Consider the following 23,928-nt stretch of genomic DNA (forward strand, 5'->3'; position numbering starts at 1 on the left):
GCATGATGTCCTTCTCCAGATCAACGAACACTGCTCTCTCTCTCTCTCTCTCTCTCTCTCTCTCTCTCTCTCTCTCTCTCTCTCTCTCTCTCTCTCTCTCTCTCTCTCTCTCTCTCTCTCTCTCTCTCTCTCTCTCTCTCTCTCTCTCTCTCTCTCTCTCTCTCTCTCTCTCTCTCTCTCTCTCTCTCTCTCAATAAATATATTTCTCCATCTCTCTCTGTGTCTCAAAATCAGTTCAAAGACCTTTACTGGCAAGGGAAATTAACATTGACCTGACATAAGCAAACAAAAGTAAATTATTGTCAATCTAATCTTTCTCAAAAAGAAACTTTCCATTTCTCTTGCCCCAAGACACTAACGCTGTCACACTCACTGTCACCTTACATATCTGCCCTTATCTCCGTCTCTCCCCTATCTTTCTTTCCCTGTCAATCTCTCTCTCCTCAACATCTGGAATTACCACATTGACACCTTAAGAGTTAACAAAAAACAAAAAGCCATCAAATTCATCAAACTATGAACCAAATGATCACATTTTAAATGTGTCAAACCCTTTGCAGTCATGCTTTTGTTTCCACATTCCTAACAATTTCGAAAATTCAAATTGTCAGCAATGTTCAACTCTGCTCTAAATTCAAGTTGTGCTATTTTAGTGTTGTTGAAGTGTCACCGTTGGCGAGGTGCGTGCAGCTGTACGAGGCTCCGTCTGGCCAGCGGTTTCCTCTGATGTCCGCGTACTTGTACAGCATGAGCTGAGAAAGAGGGTTCACCTCCACTTTAAGCCTTACACGTTGTGGATGTGTTGCCATGTTTCAGTTCAAGCTGAGAAAGGAGGTTCACCTCTGATATATTTCTTACACGTTGTGGATGTGTTTCCAGGTTTCAATTCGAGCTGAAAAAGGGGGTTCACCTTCACTTAACACTCACACGTTGTGGATGTTTTTCAAGTTTCGATTCGAGCTTAGAAATTGGTTTCACAAATCCACATTAATTCTTACACGTTGTGGATCTGTTGCCATGTTTCAGGTCAACTGTGTGACGTTCCCGCTGCCGGGGGAGGGGCCCGAGCAGCAGCTGCTGAAGCCCAACGACTGGAGCTACTGCGACTACTTCTGGGTGAGTGCTTCAACTATTACGTCTGGGAATTGTCTTTAATGTCAAAATTGTGTTGAATTGGATTGTGTTGTGTTGTGGATTTGAGTTTCAGTAATTGCAATGTGCTTGTTTTTTAAATGGGTATGATAGTGTAGTGAGTTCATCTTTTTAGAAAAGCCTTTGGCTAATGTGCTATTTATTTATTTTTTGTTGCATTTTTCTCTTTTCTTTTAATGTGCATTGTAGCACTTTGATATCATTGAATTGATATAAAGTGCGTTATAAATAAAATGTATTATTATTATTATTATTATTATTATTAGTGGTTTGAGTGTTTGGCTTCCATCTTAGAGGTGCCCGACATTTGATACCTCTACGAAATATGCTTGATTTTATTAGTGTATAGATTTTTAAATCAATAGCTAAAGAAGAAGCACATGAGGGATCGAACTAGCCTTGCAACCAGACAAATCTGAAAGCTCATGTTCATATATTCTGGCATATGCATTTGCATTTGCAACATTTCTTTGAAATTTTAGTTGTTAATGGACAACACAGGACATAAAAAAAATGACATTCACATTTAAAACAAACCTTTCAAGAAATTTCCAGAAATCTGATTAAATAAAATGAACTTGCCTTTGATGACTTTAGTCTGCCCCTATAGGTCGGAAGACACTATGTGACAATAGGGAACTGTCTGTTGACAAATTTTGTAATTCTAATAGCAGCAGGTCCTGTTGAGTCACGCTTCTGCAAAAGACATCCATTGTTTGCTGGGAGTCTACAAGGAGGTTTGGAGCAGATGGAAAAGGCTGAATAAACGACACCAACCAAAAAATGCTTTTAGTGACTATATGTAATTGCAGTTTCACAAATAGCATATGAGGAGACATTTGTTGATTTGAGTGAATTACGATACTTAATTTGAGACAAAAACAAAAATTGTGTATTGATTATAATAAGAAAACATGGCATAACAAACATTTATAGTAACACAAGCATGTATTTCTACTTATATTTTAGTACCTTCTTTCAACGCTGTTGAAAGAAGTGTGACAAAGCATAAAGCTCTAAGATGTTTAAGGCGTAGGTGTAGTCTGACCCAATTCCATGTGAACGGTGCTGTCACGTTACTTTTTGCACACCCACTTCGCCTTTATACTACACGCCTCGTCATTCCAACTGCCATGCGTCGACGAACTCGACCAGAATTCCACACAGTCTTGATCTATCGCCAAATGCTGGTTAGGCTGGCCTTTAGCCCAAAACCTGAAGCCATAGAAAGAAACAGGAAGAGATCTCCACAATAAGAGCCCTGATATCACAACAACACACACAGCAGAACCAAAACCCAACATGGCTGCCACAATGGTTTGCTCTCTTTGAAACAGAGCTGTTATAGACAGAGATCTATGGCGCTACCGTTGACTGTAATTCAACAGGGAAAAGAGATCAACGCTTGATTGAGCACCAGGGGGACAGTGTTAGACAGTGTCTAATGCATGGGGCTGAATGGAGGTAAATGCTTTAAATTTAGCTGCAAATAAGCCATTATTGCGATACATAATGGATGGATGTGATGTGACCTCCTTTTAAGAGCGGTTGTGCAAGCAGACACGACGTGTCAAGCAGCTGGCAGCAGTGGTAACTAAGCGTCATTTGAATAAAGCATGCCTATAATATGCATCTAAGATGCATGTGTCTCATTTTAAAAGCTATGGATTAACAGGACAGCCACGCTGAAAGAGGAAGACAGTAGAGGCACTGTTGAATATGATTTCCCTACTCTAAACTGCGCTGTGCTCATTACGCACCTGGTTTTGTCATGCGGCGTAACTACGTGTTAGGTTAAACACATGCTATTACAAGACTGACATATGCATAATATATGTTCTGATTGTATGTTGTACGTCTTTGCACACAAAAAAAAGTACTTAGCATTTTGTAGCATCTCATACTAGCTATGTTTGTTATAATGCTATACAGGGAATGGGTTAACCTAGTGATTGTTAGTGCTTGGCACTTGGTTCTGTGAACCCCCTGGTGTGTCGTCGTCCCCCCCCCCCCCCCGCTCTGAAGTCCAGTCAAGGGGCACAAAATAAACATTTGCACCCAAGCATATCACCATGATGTTACGCCACTGCCCAGAACAAACACTAAAAGAGTCAAACCATTATTTAAAGGCGGAGTCAGGGGGGTTTGGTCCCCCTTGAAATAACATAAATATACAGAATGGGTTTACCTAGCAATTATTAGTGCTTGCCACTTGGTTCCATGAACATTCCTATTGTACTGACATACACGTTTTAGCGGCTTTTCTGACAAATGTGCATATTGTAAGTGGTTTTGGAAAAAAGCGGCTGCTAAATGTCCGAAATGTAAACGTAAATGTAATACGTGTTTCAAAGCCATCTCCAACACCCCTGTGGTGTGTCTGAGGTGGGGCCCCTTACGATGTAGTCATCCTGGTCCCGTCCACCCACATCCACTGGCCCTCTTTGCCATTGTCGGTCAGGCCGATCCAGACTTCTCCTCCGAGCTCCACAATGCTGTTCAGGAAACTCTGCGGAGGTTCGGGACACGAGGCGCAAAGCACAGGGAGGTTGTGGTCAGAACGGCTTTGAGAATGGAAAGACAGATGTGTGTATGTAATGTATACTGTCTCACATGCGCATACACGCACACACACGTATTAAACACACACACACACACACACACACACACACACACACACACACACACACACACACACACACACACACACACACACTCACTCACACACACGTATGTTAACACACACATACACAAGCAAATCATTACAGTTATTCCTAATGAGCAATGATTTTTTTTTTAGATAGACAGGACACTCTTTCAGGTCATTGTTCAACTACCTTTGTGGAATTATTATATATATATATATATATATATATATATATATATATATATAATATTCATTATCAAACATCAGAAACACAAAACACCAAATTTGCCTTATGGGTACTAAACAGTGAACTGATCCAATACCACAACATGGATCAACACAGGTGAATGCTTCATGCGCACCATTTCCGCTGAGTTCGTGACCATGATCAGGTTGGCCCCTTGCTGAACACAGTATATCTGGCTATCTTCCCAGGTCTTCTCTATGGTGGAGGCGAAGTAGCAGCTCTGCTCGTGCGTCTGCCAGCCGTAGGGACACCCTGGTTATGAGAACACATGACATCACGTTTACATCCATCCATTCACCGGAAACATCCTGCAAACACATTGACAGAGGACCACACCCAAAACAGTGGTGTCCTTGTTTGGCGTTATGAGCATTGTAAAGCGATGGAAGTTTGACGTTCCTCTAGCAAACAAACGCCATGGTCGTTTTCGGCAAACTTGTGACTAACAAAGCTATGTCGTAAATGTATTTAGTTTGTCCTTTGTCCGCTCTGAGAAAGAGATTGTCCATCAATGTCGATTAGTGAAGACTTGACCAGTTGGATCACATGTGATGGCAATGCACCTGACATACTCACAGGTATTCAGATCCCCTCCATTAATGAGCAGAGCTCAGACTTCTTGCTCAAGACAGTCTAGACTCCAGGTGGACCTTAGGGATCCAAACCCAGAACCATAGGGCAGGTAGTCCTTAACGCCCTCACCCCTAGACTACCCTGACCCCTTAGGATCCCGAAGCACTTCCTTCCGAATCCCATCCTCACCGGCTGCTGGGCTCCCCCCCTGGGCCAGCAGCAGGTCTCTCTCGGCGGTCAGGTTCTGGTTCTGAGCCACCAGCAGGTCCCTGGCGGTGGTCAGGTTGGCCGTGGCGGCCTGCAGCTCGTCCCGTTCCCTCGTCATCGCCGTGTAGCCGTCCTGTATCTGCCTGGTGGTCGCCTCCAGCACCAGGAGGCTGGTGTTCAGCTGGTCCCGCTGCTCCAGCACCACGTCGTGGCTGCTCCTCATCTTCTCCTTCTCCTGGGCCGAGATGTCCTGGCTGAACCGGAGGTTCTTGACCATGGTGAGCAGCGCGGTGAAGTTGTACCTCAGCTGCTCCGAGACGTGCTTCAGCAGGGCGTTCTGGTCCTGCAGCTCGTCGCGCCGTCTCTCCAGCTCGGCGGTCGTCCGCTGCATCTCGGTCACCTTCTGAGACTGGCTCTCGTAGCTCTTCTTCAAGAAGTCGTTGGCTTTGGTCAACTCTGCGTTGCTGCTCTGCAGTTGGCTCTCGCTGGCCTTCAGTTGGTCTCTCTCCTTGGTGAGGGCGGACGTGTCGGCCTGTTGCTTACTCTGACCGGCTCTCAAGGTTTCTGCCTCTCTTTGCAGGATGTCGTTGTTGGTCTGCAGCTGGTTCTTCTGGCTGGTGAGGTAGTTACACTCTTCCTGCAGCTGGGCCTGGCTGGCCGCCAGTCCTTTCTTCTGCAGGGCGGCGTCGTTGACAGCCTGCTGGAGTTTCATCTGCACGGTTGATTGGGTTTTTTGCTTCAGCTCGTCGTCCTTTGCGATGTTGCGGCCTGCCGATGTCAAACAGAAGAAGAAATGAAGGTGCCAGAATTAGGTCAAACGTCCGTCGGCTGATACGAATGTGAAACGGGGGAACATGTCATTGTACTCACTGTGGACCGCCTGGCCGATGATGGCAAGCAGAAGCAGAACACACAGAACCGCGAGACAAGCCGCCGCCGCCCTCACAGGCCGCTGCCGTACCCCGGAAAACGCTTTGGACACTGAATAACCGTAAAGCCAAAAAAGGGGGATACGTTAGAAAGTTGCTTTTGGGTGAAAAAGTTGTGAAAAACACACACAAAAAAACTAAAGTGAATTGTGTAACCTACTTCTCTCTTCCATGAGAGGTGCGTAGCCATTGGAACTGTCCTCGATCTCCATGCTGGACACAGTGTGGTCACTTTTGCTGGCGCGCATCTTCGGTTTAAAACGTCTGAACCACAACACTCGACACTAGATTGGTTGTTTTTGTGCCACTTTGCTTTCACCTACCTATATAAAAAAATAAATAGAAAATCTTACATATAAAAGCAAGCTGGTTCTATTCTGGAACAATCCCTTGTGACTTTTCTCCATGAAAAATCTCAAACTGGACGTGTATCATACTATTAATATTGATATATATATACATGGAATGTGTTGCATGAGAGAAAGAACAAGAACAGTCAGAGAGCTAGGAAACTGCTTTTATGACGATATATTCACTGCAGTGTGGGCAAAGAAATATGAAGAAGTTGAGATGATAAGCATCCTGAAAAGCTGACGATGCGTTTTCCCATTTCAAAATAGGTTCCTGCTTGCTATGCAAAACCGCAGTTCAATAAATAAAGTACATCCTTTTTTTTCCAGCAAATTGAGTGCAAACAGAAATGATAGTTTTCACAAAGGGCATGATACCACAAAATGTCAGCTTAGTTAATCAACCCATGAATTAATATTTGCTCAAAAATCGTCAAGTGCTGAACCGCTTATTCTTAATAAAGTTGTGTTTAGCTTTATGCTCACTACAGGCATGATTTTAAGCTATAATTTTTTATCATGAGACGAAACAAAATAAAACATACCCGTCCTGATGTTCTGTGGTGTGCTGAGTTCCGGAGGACATGCAGTAAATCCTGTGTTCTGACTGAGAAGTTGTCACATTGGGATCCCCTCCTTTGATAATCACGCAAAAACGTTGCGACAATCTATTATTGCAAAACCTCCTGTCTTATTCGTCTTCGAGAGTTACACTTCCTGAAAGGAAAGTGAAGAGGCCAACATTCAGGAAGCCGATCGATTTTGCTCTGTCGACATATTCTCAATATGCTGTCTTCGTGTGTCAAATGGTGACCATCTCTTTGCTGATGAGGCTTGTCATGCTCTTTGGTGTGTTGCTGCTATATTTTGGCTATACTTTAGTATAGTATAGGTTTTATTTATGTTTTAATTGGCTGGATTAATATTGTGCAACAACAAAGTCTGGATTTCACTTTGTATTAACACAAACCCTGCCATCTCTTTACCTATTTACCTATTTATTTATTTATTTATTTATTTATTTATAATCTTATCTTATCTTCTATGCTTGTAGGGTTAGCTTGTAGGGTATTTCTATTTCTATTTCTATTTCTATTGTATGGAGCACCTGGAACAACAGTGGAACAACAATATCCCCCCGGGGATCAATAAAGTATTTCTGATTCTGATTCTGATCACAGTAAACTGTAAACAAATGTCTGTGAAGGTTTCAAATCAACCTGGGTTAGCTGGCCAGTATAGCAAATACATACTGTATATACATACATACATGCATATATATATAATCTATAAAATACCCATCTGAAAGCTTCATCCACTTCCTCAGTAGGAAATCCCCCGAAACAGAAAACAAAAACAGGCTCTATACCATCTCCCCACAGAAGTTTGGCTGTAACCAAGCCACACTGACTAGGGGCTGATCTGAGATTTAGTGAAAAGGTGAATTTTCCCAAGTCTGGTGGGTTTAACAGCTAGTTGAATGACAGCCTCAGTTAAATTGAAATATTGACAGCGACACAAACATAGAAAATGAGTACATCGCAATAATTCAGTGTGCACAGCTGCAATCTCAGATGGCCACATTTACAAAGCGTGACCAACGATGCAGTGATTAATTAAACCTGCTCAGGGGGTAGAGGGTCCGCCTAGTGTGTCGAGGAGGTGTCCCCGAGCAAGACACCTCACCCTGACTGCTCCTGACTAGCTGGCGGTCGCCTTGCATGGCTGACACCGCCTTCGGTGTGTGAATGTTTGCATGAACCGTCGCTTTGGATAAAAGCGTCTGCCAAATGCCCTAAATGTGAATGGTGTAGCTGACCATTTTGTGGTTTTGTCTTTATATGCAAAACATGACAACAAATTACATTACAACAAAAAGACTAAATACTTCCGTATTTTAGCACGACAAAACCTTTCCCTGAAACGTTATGACGTGGTACTGGGTGGTCCTTTCTGACCTCCCTGTGTGATTTAACACTCTAGCAACCCACACTCTCCTCCTCCACACACAAACACACCGACACACACACACACACACACACAGACACACACACACACACTCACACACACTCATACACTCAATCACATATGCACAGACACATACACACACTCACATTCTCACACGCACACACATCGTTTTATCAACCCACACATGCTCAAAGGGCACACTAGGCCATAATATCCAAATCCATCTGCCCACACATCGCAGCATAACCCATTATTTTATTTGAATGGCTACAAGCACCACAGAGTGGCTCTATTGGTAGGTTTGGACCTCACAGTCTCCATTAGTACGTTTGAACCACATGGTGTCTCTTTTAGTCGGCTTTTAACATCACAGTCTCTCTATTAGTAAGTTTGAACCACATAGTCTCCCTATTGGTAGGTTTGAACCTCACAATCTCTCTCTTGGTAGGTTTGAACCTCACAGTATCTCTCTTGGCAGGTTTGAACCTCAGAGTATCTCTCTTGGAAGGTTTGAACCTCACAGTCTCTAGTATGTTTGAACCTCACAGTCTCTCTATTGGTTGCTTTGAACCTCACCGTTTCTCTATTGGTAGGTTTGAACCTCACAGTCTCTCTAGTATGTTTGAACCTCACAGTCTCTATTGGTAGATTTGAACCTCACAGTCTCTCTATTGGTTGCTTTGAACCTCACAGTCTCTCTATTGGTAGCTTTGAACCTCACAGTCTCTCTATTGGTAGGTTTGAACCTCACAGTCTCTCTATTGGTAGGTTTGAACCTCACAGTCTCTCTATTGGTTGCTTTGAACCTCACAGTCTCTCTATTGGTAGCTTTGAACCTCACAGTCTCTCTATTGGTAGGTTTGAACCTCACAGTCTCTCTATTGGTAGGTTTGAACCTCACAGTCTCTATTGGTAGGTTTGAACCTCACAGTCTCCCTATTGGTAGGTTTGAACCTCACAGTCTCTCTATTGGTAGCTTTGAACCTCACAGTCTCTCTATTGGTAGGTTTGAACCTCACAGTCTCCCTATTGGTAGGTTTGAACCTCACAGTCTCTCTATTGGTAGCTTTGAACCTCACAGTCTCTCTATTGGTAGGTTTGAACCTCACAGTCTCTCTATTGGTAGCTTTGTACCTCACAGTCTCTCTATTGGTAGCTTTGTACCTCACAGTCTCTCTATTGGTAGGTTTGAACCACACAATCTCTCTCTTGGTAGGTTTGAGCCTCACAGTCTCTCTATTGGTAGGTTTGAACCACACAATCTCTCTCTTGGTAGGTTTGAACCGCACAGTCTCTCTATTGGTAGGTTTGAACATAACAGTCTCTCTTTTTGTCAGTTTGAACCACACCGTGAGGTCAGTGTTAACCGTTGTTAACCTTGCAGTGTCGCTATTGGTCGATTGTTGTTGTATTTACTATAAATTGTGAAGCAGATGCTTTTAATCCCCCCCCCCAGGCCGACAAGAAGGACCCCCAGGGTGGCGCGTGCATGCCGGGCTTCGAGATCCTGCTGCAGAAGCAGCTGAAGGGCAAGCAGATGCAGAAGGAGATGTCCGAGTTCGTCCACGAAAGGTACGGCAGCACGGCGACCCCCCTGGCCTTAAAAAGAGACGTGTTTCCTGCTCTCGCTTTGCTAACAGTGATTGGTTGCTCTTATTAACCACAGGCCTCTCATCTTCCATCTCTTCATCCCCTCATTATTCTCGTTGTCTTCCTCCTCCTTCTTCTTCTCCGCCTTCTCCTCCCCCTCTGCCTCCTCATTCTCCTCCCCCACCTCCTCTTCCTTCTCCTTCTCCTTCTTATCCTCCTCCTCGTCCTCCACCTTCTCCTCCTCATCTTCTGCCTCCTCCTCCTCCTCATCCGTTTCCTCCTCCACCTCTCCTCCCTATTTCTATCTTTCCTCCTCCTCTCCTCCCTCTTTCTATCTTTCCTCCTCCTCCTCCTCCTCCTCCTTTTCCTCAGGATAAAGATCGAAGAGGAGTATGCCAAGAACCTCTCCAAACTCTCCCTGAGTCCCCTGGCTGCCCAGGAGGAAGGGTGAGTGGTCGTACGCCCACGGGATAGGCCATCCTGAGCAGTGGTGGACTCACCCATCATCAATCGACGTGATGGATGGAGTAAACAGAGATGGATTAAACAGAGAAGCATGAGCCATTACCCAGCTAATGAACCACAAGGATTGCTTTTGAATAACTGTTGACAACGATCGATCGTTCTCACACTTCCAAATGGAAAACTTTCTTTTTCGGAGCCCTACTGTAAACTCCCACCTTGTCCACCGTGTATGAGCTGTCGTTCTCATAAGATACAATGAGTTCTTTATTGGTTTATTCATCGGATCAGTCTGGACCTCTAGTCGTAGTTGATGATGTAAAACGAAGGCCGCTGCTGGAAAAACAGCAAAGGCGCCTCCCAAAGCGATGAGCGATAACGTCGTTTGTAGAGCCATAAGTGCAGTTATTACAAAAATTGAATCAATAACAACTAATAAACAAGAGTATGAACTAGTATGCACTTTGTTAAGCTGATTAGGCTGAAGGAGGAGGTCTGTCAGACAAGTTCTCCCACCAACTGAAATCGATGTGGGGGGGTTAGAGGGCCAGACTGATCCGCCTAATGCAACAGGATGTGAGGTCAAGTGGTCACTGGTAGGATGGTCTCCAGGCTAAACAAATAGGAGGTCCAATGAGGTGATATCAAACCAACCGAACCGCTCTCGCTCGGCTGTTGGATAATATAAGAGAGTACTCCTTCATGCACGTGTTGCATCGCAGCCTGCAGGCATAAATCCCCTGAAACGTTAGTGTGTCCCCATTGGTGCGACTCTCAATCAATGGTCAGTGGTCTCACTTTGGAGATTTTTCAGAAACAAATTTGATGCTGTAGACTGTGTCTCTATCACAACGCCGATAGCAGAATATGAGCGAGTGTGATGGATCCCGTTCTGTATTCAATGGTCCGTACAGAACCGTGGGTGAAGCCTGGATCCAGCTGAAGAAGAGTCTCCACGACGAAGCCGAGGTGCACCTGAAGTTCTCCAACAAGGTAAAAACTTGCCACTCACCTGTTCATCCTCCACCTGAAGTCAGATCACCTAATCAGATCACTCTTGTCTTGTACTGGAAAAAGCCAAAGCATGTTTGTAGAGGCCAAACTATTTGTTAATCGGTGAACAAACAAAACAAACTTGTGTGTCATTGTGAAGTGCCGATAAAGAGACCCATCATTTCTATTGTCTTTAAGCTCCTACGGTGGCTAAAATGTGACATATTATACCAACAGGTGTGAGTGTGCTTAGCCATTAATTTACAAGCCGTTTTTTCTGAACATCTAGTTGGTCATGCGTGATGTCAGAAGAGGCAGATTTTTCTAAACGGATAGCTTTGCTAGCTTTGGTAGCTTCGCCTTGATAGCATGGGGATGTGAGACGACTGTTCCTCCAGCTCCACAGCGAGGTGGAGAAGCCCATGCTGACCTTCAGGAGCGACCACTTCAAGAAGGACCTGAAGAAGTACGACCACCACATCGCCGATCTGAGGAAGCAGCTGGCCAGCCGCTACGCCGGGGTGGAGAAGGTCACTACACAGAGCTCCCTCCAGCCATACATCCATCCAACGATACATCCACCCATCTTAGATGGCTCACTACTCACACAACGCAAACATCTCACACCTAAACAACCGATGCCCGGTCCTTCTGCAGTGCATTGGGTATACTAACATTAACTAGACTGACGTAGACGTTGCTCTTTACTTATTTGTTGTCAACCCGAAAACGTGGCTCTCCCGCATAGCAACCATACCATCAACTGGCTAGCTCAGGATAGCTGGCAGTAGGTTCTTGGACACAGCAATGGCCCTACTGCCCCTAGTGGTCAGATGTTATTATCCCACTCTACAGCACCTTCTGTCAATCACAGGAGGTCAAAATAAACAAACCATATTCTTCAATTGAATATGTTTAATCCTGAGGTATTCTGGGTGGGTTAAGGAAAGCTCTCACTGATAAAGGGGGGTACAACCTCGCCTGGTGATGCAGTGCTGCTGAGAAAAGCTCAGTGGTAAATGATGTGGTATACCAGGGGATACCTTCAACGATGACCCATTTTACACCAATCTGCTCTGTATTATTTAGTTTACATGTGTCTGCATGTACTTTTAAGTGGGCTTTTATCTGCGTCTGTGTGTGTGTGTGTGTGTGTGCGGATGTGTGTCTGTGTGTGTGTGTATGCATGTGGGTGTGTGTGTGTGTGTGTGTGTGTGTGTGTGCGTATGTGTGTGTGTGTGTGTATGCAGGCCCGTAAGGCCCTGGCTGACAGGCAGAAGGACCTGGAGGTGAAGACCCAGCAGCTGGAGGTCAAGCTGAGCAACAAGACAGAGGAGGACATCAAGAAGGCCCGAAGGAAGTCAACACAGGCTGGTCAGAGTCACACACACACGCACAAACATACACACAAACACACACACACACACACACACATCAAGAAGGCCCGCAGGAAGTCAACACAGGCTGGTCAGAGTCACACACACACGCACAAACACACACACACACACACACACACATCAAGAAGGCCCGCAGGAAGTCAACGCAGGCTGGTCAGAGTCACACAAACACACACACCCACACCCACACCCACACCCACACACACACACACACACACACACACAATCAAGAAGACCCACCGAAAGTCCAAATGAGCTGGTCAGACGCACGGACACAAGAAGATCTACAGGAAGTCCCCATACGTTGTGGACAAGTCAACATTTTTTAACATGACGGCTCTCTCTCCCTTTGATTGCCTCTGGATCAAGTGACTTTAAACACTTTTATTTAACAACATTAATTATATTCATCAAGTTGTGATTGTGAAGACAATCGTACAAACCTCCTCAACTTCTATCATGAAGAACCTGAAAACATAGAAGGAAACACAAAGCAGGCCTTCCGTTGCACAGATGTGTATCACAGTTTAGGGGAGGTCATTATTGAAGGAGAGAACATATAACCTATATTCAAGGAGAGAACACATAAGCTATATTCAAGGAGATAACACGTAAGGAGAGCTCCACATAAGCTATATTCCACGAGAGGGACACATATATTCAAGGAGAGAACAGATAAGCTGTATTCAAGGAAGCAGTTGTTTGTGACTTTAAACTAGGTCAAAGTGAGTCACTCGCTGATCATGAATGTTGGATACTTGATGGATATTTAGTATTGGCTTCTTCCCGTGGCAGGTGATGACCTGATGCGCAGCCTGGATCTTTACAACCAGACCCAGTCCAAGTGGTTTGAGGAGATGGTCACCACTAGTATGGTGAGAAAGACTCTAATAATAATCAATTATGTACAATTAAATGACCTGTGTGTGAGTATGTGTTTTGCACACAACCTGAGCGTTTGTATGTGCGTGTGTGTGTGCGTGTGTGCCTTTGCGTGAGTGCGTTTGCGTGTGTGCGTTTGCTTGTATGTGTGCCTGTTTGCATGTGTGTGTTTGGTGTGTGCGCCTTTAGGAGCTGGAGAAGCTGGAGATTGACCGCATCGAGTGGATCCAACAGCACCTACGTCAGTACACGACGTTACGCCACGAGACAGACATGTTCAACCAAAGCGTGAGTCCTTCACACACACACACACACACACACACACACACACACACACACACACACACACACACACACACACACACACACACACACACACACACACACACACACACACACACACACACACACACTGACCCAGATTTACGAGCACCTGGCGTTCTCTGGCAACAGGCGTTTACTAGAACTGCTAGATAATAGCGGTACCCCCCTGTTCCAAGCTACACTTGCGCTAGTATATACCGTTCTAAAGCCACGCTACAGTTGTGTGTTTGCTACAGATGGTCAACACTAGAGCTGTACCACTCTACAGCTATACCAAGCTACAACCACACTACAGCTGTACAATGAAACAGCTGTACCAAGCTACAACCACGCTAAAGCTATGTCTTGCTACAGCTGTACCACACTACAGCGGCACCATACCACAGCTGTGTCTTGCTACCACCACACTATAGTTGTAGCAGCAACATATGATCCCATGCTATTGCCAAGAATAACTTGGGAGGCTTCAATAAAAACTCAAAGAGCATCATTCCAAGGTTTCATATTCTGACCCAAATGCAGACATGGAGGCAAATATAGAAAGTTAAAATAGAACGCCCTCCCAGTTAGTGGGTGGGTCCACTCTGTGCAACTGTGTGATGCGAACTAGCGTAGCTTGGCGGGCTCGGTGCTATGAGTGGGATGCGTTTTTTTGAGTATTAATAGCAATATTCTTCTAAACTGAGGAAGATGTGCGTGCTTGCCAGCCTTTTTTATTCGTAGAATGCAACAGTTATTATGTTATCATTGATAACTTCATTGAAATCCGTATTGAACAGGATTGACTGGGTCCAGGTTACTTAAAGTTATGGGGTAGTCGCCATGTTAAACACATTACGCATGGCAACTAGCCCTGTAAAATTCTAAGACTTTAAGAACGGCAAACAGGAATGAAAAACATTCGTAAAAATGAAGTGGCATTAACTAAGAGTATAAACTAACAGGCAGCTTGCAACATAAAGGTCATCAGAACTCAGTGAGAGAAAAACTACACTCTACAATCAGACGAGAGTCAAAGTCCCAAATGCACGCCCGGGTGAACACTGTTGTGTTATCGTTTTAACAGCAGAACAAGGAGGATACTGAAATAAAAAATAAAGTACAATAAAACTAGAGCAAACACAGTTCAAACTGTGACAGAACGCCTTATCCCTTGAATTAAATGTCAAAATAAAAGGCTATCATATATGAAAATCTATTCATATAATCTAGTTGGGCTTTCAAAATGCAAGCAAAATGCAAGCTCATCAGAATAATGGCTATTTTAGCCTTGATGGATCCCTATGGGATCAATTTTCAGTTAGATTCAATCTCCTTTACGCTCCGCTTTAATCTAAACCGATGTGCTTTCACTCCCGAAGCCCTAGGAAAGAATTAGCACCAAGCATCAGGAAATAGAATAAAGTGCTTTCAGACACGATATGCATTTGTATACTGTATGAAGTCATCCTTACACAACAGTGCCCCCTAATGGCAAGTGTTCGGTGTGGCATGTTCTTCTGGTCGATTGTTCGGTCAGAAACGGGACAACGCCAATAAAACAACTAGCCAATCTGTTCCAAGATAATAATTGCACTAAAACCTTTTCAAAAAGTGACCTGATTTCGGTCTTAACTCAGCTTGAACATGCCGTCTAACCAGGGCACGCACCAACAGTCACACACGGCGGACACAATGTAACAATTCTCAACAGAATTAGTTCTCAACCACTGATAAGGTGAGTGCTGCATGCAGCGCTCAACTATTGTTCTTCATAAGTTTTATTCTTTCTGTCTTTCTTTATTATTCTCTACAAACTTCGGGACCTATCTCCTTCCTCAATTTTAGACTGAACAGACTCCATTCAAATTTAAAAATATTCAGAATAGCTTGGAATTGCGCGCTTCTTTTCAGATATCTGAAATATTGAGTATTGATTAATTATTGAGCTATTCTACTTTGAAAATATGATCTTATTTTAACGATGGGAGTCAATGGGAGGACGGCAGAGTCCTCTGGTACTTTAACTGTTTAAGACGTAACTAAATACATTTTCAACCTGTTATCTTCGTTCAAACCATTTAACAAATCTACACACTTGCATCTTCAATAATATCTAAACGGAATTTCAATATCATTTAAACTTTATTTAGAATCACAGTTTAAGTTTCATACCGGCTTCGTTTTCAGTTGGTCTCATTGATTTACGTTGACCCTGGATCGTGATGACGTTCAACAGTGTTGCCAGATTGGGCGGTCTTTCCCACTCTATTGAGCTACTATTAATCACGCACCGGCTCACTATTCTCTGAAAACACACACACACACACACACACACACACACACACACACACACACACACACACACACACACACACACACACACACACACACACACACACACACACACACACACACACACACACACACACTTATTCAGCAGTCAATTTATTTATTTCCAACCATTTACTTTTTCTTAAATGTTGTGCATGTTTACATTGTTTACTCCATTTAGACTTTTGAACTTTTGTTCAAATCCCTTCACTTGATTTAAGCCATTTAACGTTTCTTTATGTCTTAATCGATGTGGCTTTATTACAAAATATTTCCAACCTCACTTTGTACTACAGCCAGGGCCGGTTCTAGGCAGTAAGATTAGGGTGGGCAGATAGAAATAATAGGTGGGCAGAGAAACCTATGATGCTCGCGAGGCACTGCTTTTTGGCCCTTTTACTGCAATATGAGCTGTTAGACACATCACTGCTGTATGGGGGGTTTACCATGATACCAGCAGCTTTCCACATCAGTGTTATATCCATCTGCCACCTTCTATGAAAAGCTACATATTAAATTTTCTAATTCTTAGAAAAGAATATAGATAAAACATACAGAAAAAAATGTACAACAACTTCACAAAGACACCTCAGAACTTGATGAAATGTCACAGTATCTCTGAATTGAAAATCCAATTCTGCTGGCATAAATACTGATATTAAGGAATTTTCCAGACAAAAGTAGTAAAATTGCATGGCGAAAAAAATAGAATTTATGTAAAAAATAAACTGTGGCTGGGTAACTTGGAAGCAGGCTCCCTGCCCACCCAATTAGAGGCACTCGGTAGTGGTATATTCTATAGTATTAATTAATTGGCTGAGTTTTATTTGACATTTTCTTGGACAGCGAACAAACAGGTTCCTCCTGTTTCTTCCTCCTGAAAAACCCCCAAAAAATACATTTTGTTTAATTTTTGATTGGGTGGGCAGGGCCCACATTTGCCCCTGGCTGCCGCCGGCCCTGACTACAGCGCTCAGAGCTTTTTCTGCAGTAAATACATTTGCTAGTTTAGTGAACAGTCTTATTTAGGTTCAATTTTGATTTATTAATAATGGCCGAGGTTCGGACATCGGTGACCTCATAGCTGGCTACAGGCAGATGGAGAGGTCATTGTGTTTCTCTCTTGTCGACAGACGATAGAGAACGTGGACCAGCTGCTGCAGGCGGTGGACCCAGCAAAGGACCGAGACCTGTGGGTCAAAGAGCACAAGACAGGGGACGTCCGCCCCATCGACCTGGATATATAGCTGTCACCCCCGGCAACAGGCGTTACACCCTGCAAGTCATCCCCGCTGTTCACAGACATTACACATGGAAACAGTCGGTTACCCCCGGCAACCGTCGTTACACAGGACAACAGTCGCTTCACGCGACAGTCACCACACCTGCTGACCTTCATCACACACTGGGGTTTGTATAACCCTGGCAACAATCGTTTACAATGACCAACTGTGGTAAAACCTGGCAACAGTCGTTTATCATGGCAACAATCTTTAAACATTGTAAGAACCGTCTAAAATCACAACCCTATATACCTGGTCGTTAGTCGTCTAACATGGCAACACTCCTTTTGACAACAGTCGTTTACCCCGGCAACAGACGTTTAAAACATTCAACAGCAACACCTCGACTGCAAGGTCACCTGTGTGACCCGGGGACAATGAACACCTGTTACTGTATTTCTACCACCGTGGAAATCTACTGGAACAACCTCTAAAATACCAGCATGTTCTATGGAGATGTAACAGTATTGTCTGCATTATCTTGTTGAATGCCCCTTAAAATGTCTTGTCTTCTGCGTGTTGTAAGTGGAAACTGTTAAGGTAAAAGAGATTGGTGTATTTTAAATAGTTTTAAGTTTAGTTTAGTGATAAGACACTTTGTGAAAACTAAACCTTCCAATAAGACAAATCAAACAATAAATTAAGACAATGGTATTGCATTTATTTTAGATAACGAAAATAAGAAATATATTAGAACCGATATTACGTATATATTTATATTTTAATATTTTACCTGTTGGTTTTTTGGTGGATAATGCATGTTTGCAATCCCTCGCTGTTATTTTAAACGGAGAACTGGGACATTTGTGGGCCGGCCATGTTTCCATTGTAACTTAGGTAACAGTGAAACAGATATACAGCGATTTGGAGATATAGCATGGTGCACTGGAACAACAGCTCCACCCCTAGGCTCACAGACATCTGCTAATGTATACTGTGTGATATAAGACACCTCGGGATGCACCCTTAACTAAATGTACCTTTTTGAGTGTTGATGTCCAGTGGATGGATTTGATGTGCACAAAAGATGACCCATGTTACAACAAACACCTCTTAGTGCCTGATGGGTGTCTGCCTGGAATGTCTTAGATAGTCTCTCCTCTGCTGTACATTTGTACAGACACAGCCTACATGTATTCTACTGTCCCACCAACAGTGTCCCAGGACAGGCTAGGGTGTCCTAGGTGCTTGTAAACGGCGGCTGGTTTTAGTCTTGCTAAGTCTTGCTAGCAGCAGCCAACGGGAGGTAATGGAGCCATTTCAAACTGGAATATCTGTGTGGTGCACCTGGCAGTGGAGTCTTTGTACAGCTACAGCTTACAAGCTAGGTTGGGCATTTGGGTATCGAACCCAGCTGAAGTGTCCCACCCCAAACCGTTAGTGTTTGATTATGGCTGACTGATCCATTCATTAATACCGCGCTTACTCTGTAGGAGCTAACCATTGATTTCAAACAAGATTGCATGAACTGAACTGTGTGTGTGTGTGTGTGTGTGTGTGTACATACATGTTGTTTCCATGTTTGACTTTGTCGCTACCCTCTGTTGTCGTGAAAATGTTTCCAATACTGTGTTTAAGGCATGGACGTAACAACCGGTGACCTTCCTTTTGAGTTCTACTTACTTTTCGATGATCACCCAACATGATAGATCTCGCCTCGTAGTCCTGATTCATCCAATCGAATAAGTGACATTCCTCATTTGCATCACCCTGTCTTCTGTGGAAAATGTCCAGAGGTAATTTTAACCGACGATAGCTGAACGCTAAGTTGTTGTTCTTTTTGCAGTTGTTTGATGCCCCCCCCGTAAGTTCTTCAGATGGATAAAACGTTGTACAAGTGTGTGTGTATGTGTTTTAGTCAACATCCCGTTCACTGAATGTTGCTCTTCAGTGCCAGAAAGGACTGCTCAGGCAGAGTAAAGCGTTCTGCCTTTCGTGACCCGTGTTCAGTTTTGTGCATCATGTCAAACATTTTTCATATTGGTAAGCAATGTCCACATGGTGTTCTGTGCTAATCAGTGTCTGGAATAAATATCTTCCTTGAAAACAAAGAAACTAAAGTGTGAACCGTGTCGGTGATCTTTGTGATTATCCGGTTATCATGGCTACTGTGCAGTTATCTGATCAGTTGTGCTTTGTCGGTTGGCCACATGGAACAAACGAGTCTAGTATAGACAAAGAAAGAGGTGGCGAAATACCGGTGAAGAGAAAGAGTGAACTACACCCAAATGCGGTGTCAGAAACACCTTTCTTTCTCACAGATCATACTGACGCTGACACACACATAGACTTTGACAAACATATGCAACCGCAGCAGCAAGAGATGTGGCATCCTGCGACCGGAAGAGGACAACAAATCCGGGAGAGAGAGAGAACGAGAGAGAGCGAGCGAGAGCGAGAGCGAGAGAGAGAGAGAGAGAGAGAGAGGTATGGGGGTGGGGGGGGGGGGGGTATTTACAGTGAGAAAAGAGAGAGAGCGAGCGAGGGATTGAGATTCTGTGGTTACGGTATTTAAACCTCAAATTATTTCTCCTTATCGCAATGGTCTTATTTTGTAAATTACCATTACGGTTCTAATTATGTATTATTTTGTGGATACAGAAAATAGAAACACGTATACATACAGAGATCCATTTTAGCAGATGCGTTTTTATTGTGAAACTTTTATATTGTATAGAATAAGACTTTGAGGACTAAATTAGGGGAAGTAATTAAATGAACGCTAAATGTCTCCACAATGAATGCGTGGATCCGTCTACCAGCAGAGATACAAGGAAAGAACATTCTACAAGAAGAATGAAACCATGTCAAAGGTTTTGGATGGAAAAAACTCAAACTTTTAAATACAAGCCCATTATACACCAAACTCTCGTTCATAGTGTCATATCTGATCCATATCAGAGTGAGTGTGAAACAGCACTTTCAACCGTCAACAAGACCCTTTAAGAAAACCACGACAAACAGACAGTAAACAAGTCAACAAAAACACAACCTATCTCACCCAAACTCGTCTCATCTCCAAATCCTCTAAAACCTAGTCAGGTATTAGTGAGTGAAATGCTCTGTGAGAATATCTGTTTCTAGGTGAGTAGGCCAGGGATGGGGAAATGTAGACTTTGGAATGCTCCCAGCTTATTTCTGACCAATCAGGGCTTTGGTTCAGGGAATCCATTTCTCCTGTCAATCACAGGCACGCACACAGCGTAACCATGCATCCATCACTGGTGTGTAAACACTTCTCAATGGCCCAGAAACGCACCTATAGAGCAGTGCACCTAGAGCACTGTGCCAAGTCCTTATTACGAGACACTTCAGTCAGCAAGCTACGTGTGTCTCAGATGTCCTTCAGCGTCTAATAGGATTAGTGGACTCCGAGGAATTGTTAACCAGATCCTAATCCACAGCTCTGCCTAAGACTCTCTGCTGTTACAGTAATGAGTAAATCAAAGTGTCGATCACAACACTGCTAAACTCTGCCACAACCTGGCCGAGTGCATGGGGTTGGGGGCCTGATTGAGTTGCACTGAAAACCTGAAGTTGTATAATCAGAGTGGTTTGGAATAAGCTTCTGTGTAGGTGGAGGACTGCGAAAGTCCACCCAAACCATGTTCCCAGTCATGTTAATTAAACGTCAGGAATTCGAGAAGTAGTTCCAGATTATTGATCTTAAAGTTGAACAAAACGTTGTATCTAACTTTGAAGATGAATAAGACATATTCTGCCACTGTGGGCAAAGTCTGTTCGGTTAAAAAGGAAAGAGAATCAGGGGTGGACGTGCAGATAGATGACGTGAGCATGAAGACAACGAAGAGTGAATTGATAAACCAGGGGCTACTGCCTCTTCTCCTTTAGTTTGTCTTTAATCTTCTGGGGCTCGTCGTACTGAATCAAGCGCAGTATGTCCTTGTTGTCCATCACTCCCTGGATGAATTCTCCTTCTGCGATTTTATCTGTGGGGTCAAAGATTATCGTTGATTCAACCGCAAAAAAAACTTCAATTGGAATTCACCCAATCTGAAATATTTCAACAAAGTATATGATGATTTTTCCTTGATTTTAGAAGCATGTATAGACAAGTGATAACAGACTTCCATACCGTTGTCTTTTTTTCCGAAGAAGTCCCAGATTTTCTCAGACCTCTTCTCCGGTGTGTCTTCATCCTCTGGAAGGCCCTTCTGGTCTTCCTCAGGAATCATATTGAATATTGACTGAACATGAGAGATGTTTTTAGGCATAAGGTTTCAGTATAAAAAATAAAGTAATAAATATAGCCTAAATGTAAAAATAATTGCAAAGGACAACATTTACATTTTTTATCTGTCGTCTCCTTGGCAATATATATTACAACGTTCTCATGGCCATCATTAAGCCCAAAGCACATGGCTGTAACTGGGCAGACTTTTGTATTTGTGCATCACACTTCAATCCGTTTGCTTTGCTCCGTTTAAACATTATAATTCTCGTTCTTGTTTGAGTCGTGCATCAAATATGAGGCAAAAATTTGCTCTCTGAGCGACACACAAAAAAGGAATACCGGTCGTACCTTAACGATCTCCTGGATTTCATTCTTGCTGATGGTTCCGTTCCCATCCACGTCGTACAAGGCGAAGGCCCACTCCAGTTTCTGCAACGTTTTACCCCCAGAGGTGAGGTGAAGCGCTACGATATACTCTTTAAAGTCTAAGGTGCCGTCTGCGTTCGTGTCGAAACTCCTGAACACGTGCCTGGCGTAAGCACTGGGATCGGCGTTGGGAAAAAAGCTTGCGTAGATGCCTTCGAACTGCTTCCTGCTGATCTTGCCGCCGGGGCATTCCTTGAGGAAGCACTGGTACCAGGTGCACAGCTCGGTCTCTGAGTACTTGGTGTTCGACTTGAGGTCCTCCAGAACTTCCTTGGAAAGCGCTCCACTCTTTGAGTTGCCCATGGCGGTTGCAGTGAAGCTGGCAAAAGGACAACCCGTCTTTGAGGTTGGTTTGTTCGGCTTGAATTTTATTTGTGGGCTCTCCGATCTAATCTTTTATCCCCTTATGGGGCCCTTGTCCTCTTTGTCGACTACTAATTTGTGTTATCTTAATATCTAAATATCAGCCGGGGGGGAACTGAAGTAGCACTGATGAAGAACTGCCTGAGATTGTTGAGGCTGAGGACCCGAGTGAGATAAGAGGCCCGCCTACCTAAATCCAGACATGCTGTCTTCAAGCTTAAAGGGATAACCACGTCACCGTGCTATGACACATGCATCCATATCTGCACCAGAGGCATTAATGGGGTGGAGTGCAGTGCACAACGCTGCACTGAGGCAACGCAAGATGTAAATACTTCCAGGAATCGGTTTCAAAGGATTTATGGGACAATGTTTAATGCAGGACACGGCCTCTGTTAATCAAGCTCAAACTTCATTGGATTTAAACAAGGGACAGTATAAGGCAAACTGTTGTGACTGCATGTTCAAGATTAATTAGCATAAATAAGGATACTTTTTTTTCTTTATAATGTGGTACCGGTGGTGCGTTGCTTCTGTCCTATATTAAAAAAAAAATGTTTGGGAAGAGATCTGAGGAAGATTACCATGATATATAATCATTATCTGCATAATTATGAATGCTTATTCAATGCATTTGATATGATCACCAAGCCGTAACAATGTGAAAGGACTCATGTGGCCGTAACATTACAGCTTGCACAATCAGAGATCAAACTCAACTGACTGATGTTAGGTAGCAGGTTAGTCGAGGACAACAACATTTGAACCACGACATTTGAACACCGTAATGTTGGGTAGCAAGTAAGCCGAGGACTACAACTGAAGAACCACAACGTTGTGTCGCGCCACTTTGCCATCCTTGGGAAGTCCATACAAAGGTACTTTTCAGCCCCACTAAAACAGTTTTTTTCTCGACTTGGCAAAACAGCTATCCACTAGCCAAAGCTGTAAATAGTTTATCTTGAGTTCTTGCCTAAATCCGGGGAGGCGGGAGATAGTTGCTGAGAGGCAGGACTTCCTCACGGATTTGAACACTGACTGCAGACGAGGTGTTTCTTGAAGTTCAGAAGGGGTGTTTCACTGGGAGGGGTTAACGCCCTTTGGTGTGCTCTATGAGCTTTATTGCTGGGCAGATTTTATGCATAAAACACAAAACTGCTATTTCTAGGTAAAGGAAAAAGCATAATACAACCCCTTTGACTCACTAATCACACATATTCAAGGTTTTAATTTCCCAAACAAAATGTATCATTCGAATGTTATGAAAATACCGTTTGAATAATAAATATCTATCTAAGTACTGATCAATCAACTCACAGTATCTCAGAGCCCAATCTGAGTAGCAATCCAACCCTCAAATCCCCAGGTTGGCTTTGCCTTCATGTCCTACTCATTTTTATTTACATGCAATCTCTCATCCGCCAGCTGATTACTCCAATTCTAAGGGGCTTATCGATCGTGTCCCTCCTGTCAGGTAAGTATTATATTAAAGGGATCACGCTAGGAGCAACATTAAGCAGAGGCTTAACATTTTCATCAAGTGGACAGCTGAGCCCCGTTTCTGTCAGAGGGTCACCTAGCATAACCGAGGGGACGGTCCTCTGGGGGGAAGGTCCTCTGTTTGGAT

General features: G+C 43.6%; 3 protein-coding genes across 3 annotated transcripts; 1 reads left to right on the forward strand and 2 right to left on the reverse strand.

Moving 5' to 3' along the window:
• The first annotated feature begins 364 nt into the window (after positions 1–364).
• gas7a (growth arrest-specific 7a) lies at positions 365–19,377 on the forward strand. Its single transcript, XM_060045099.1, has 9 exons — positions 365–1,116; positions 9,530–9,645; positions 10,036–10,110; positions 11,040–11,118; positions 11,517–11,648; positions 12,369–12,492; positions 13,311–13,390; positions 13,587–13,685; positions 17,168–19,377. The coding sequence occupies exons 1-9, from the start codon at positions 868–870 to the stop codon at positions 17,279–17,281; spliced, it is 1,068 nt and encodes a 355-aa protein (XP_059901082.1). The 5' UTR covers positions 365–867; the 3' UTR covers positions 17,282–19,377.
• LOC132452448 (C-type lectin domain family 10 member A-like) lies at positions 1,935–6,825 on the reverse strand. Its single transcript, XM_060045087.1, has 7 exons — positions 6,651–6,825; positions 5,916–6,078; positions 5,697–5,807; positions 4,809–5,594; positions 4,162–4,298; positions 3,552–3,661; positions 1,935–2,367 (listed from the first exon to the last, which is right to left on the reverse strand). Exons 2-7 carry the CDS (start codon positions 6,001–6,003, stop codon positions 2,229–2,231), a joined length of 1,371 nt encoding a protein of 456 aa, XP_059901070.1. The 5' UTR covers positions 6,004–6,078; positions 6,651–6,825; the 3' UTR covers positions 1,935–2,228.
• Positions 19,378–19,946: 569 nt separating the features above from the next.
• Positions 19,947–22,455, reverse strand: rcvrna (recoverin a). The gene is made up of 3 exons (XM_060045110.1): positions 21,861–22,455; positions 21,414–21,525; positions 19,947–21,267 (listed from the first exon to the last, which is right to left on the reverse strand). The coding sequence occupies exons 1-3, from the start codon at positions 22,239–22,241 to the stop codon at positions 21,149–21,151; spliced, it is 612 nt and encodes a 203-aa protein (XP_059901093.1). The 5' UTR covers positions 22,242–22,455; the 3' UTR covers positions 19,947–21,148.
• Between the last annotated feature and the right edge of the window lie 1,473 nt (positions 22,456–23,928).

This window comes from Gadus macrocephalus, chromosome 2 (genome assembly GCF_031168955.1).
Source record: "Gadus macrocephalus chromosome 2, ASM3116895v1".
NCBI classification, from domain to species: Eukaryota; Metazoa; Chordata; class Actinopteri; order Gadiformes; family Gadidae; genus Gadus; species Gadus macrocephalus.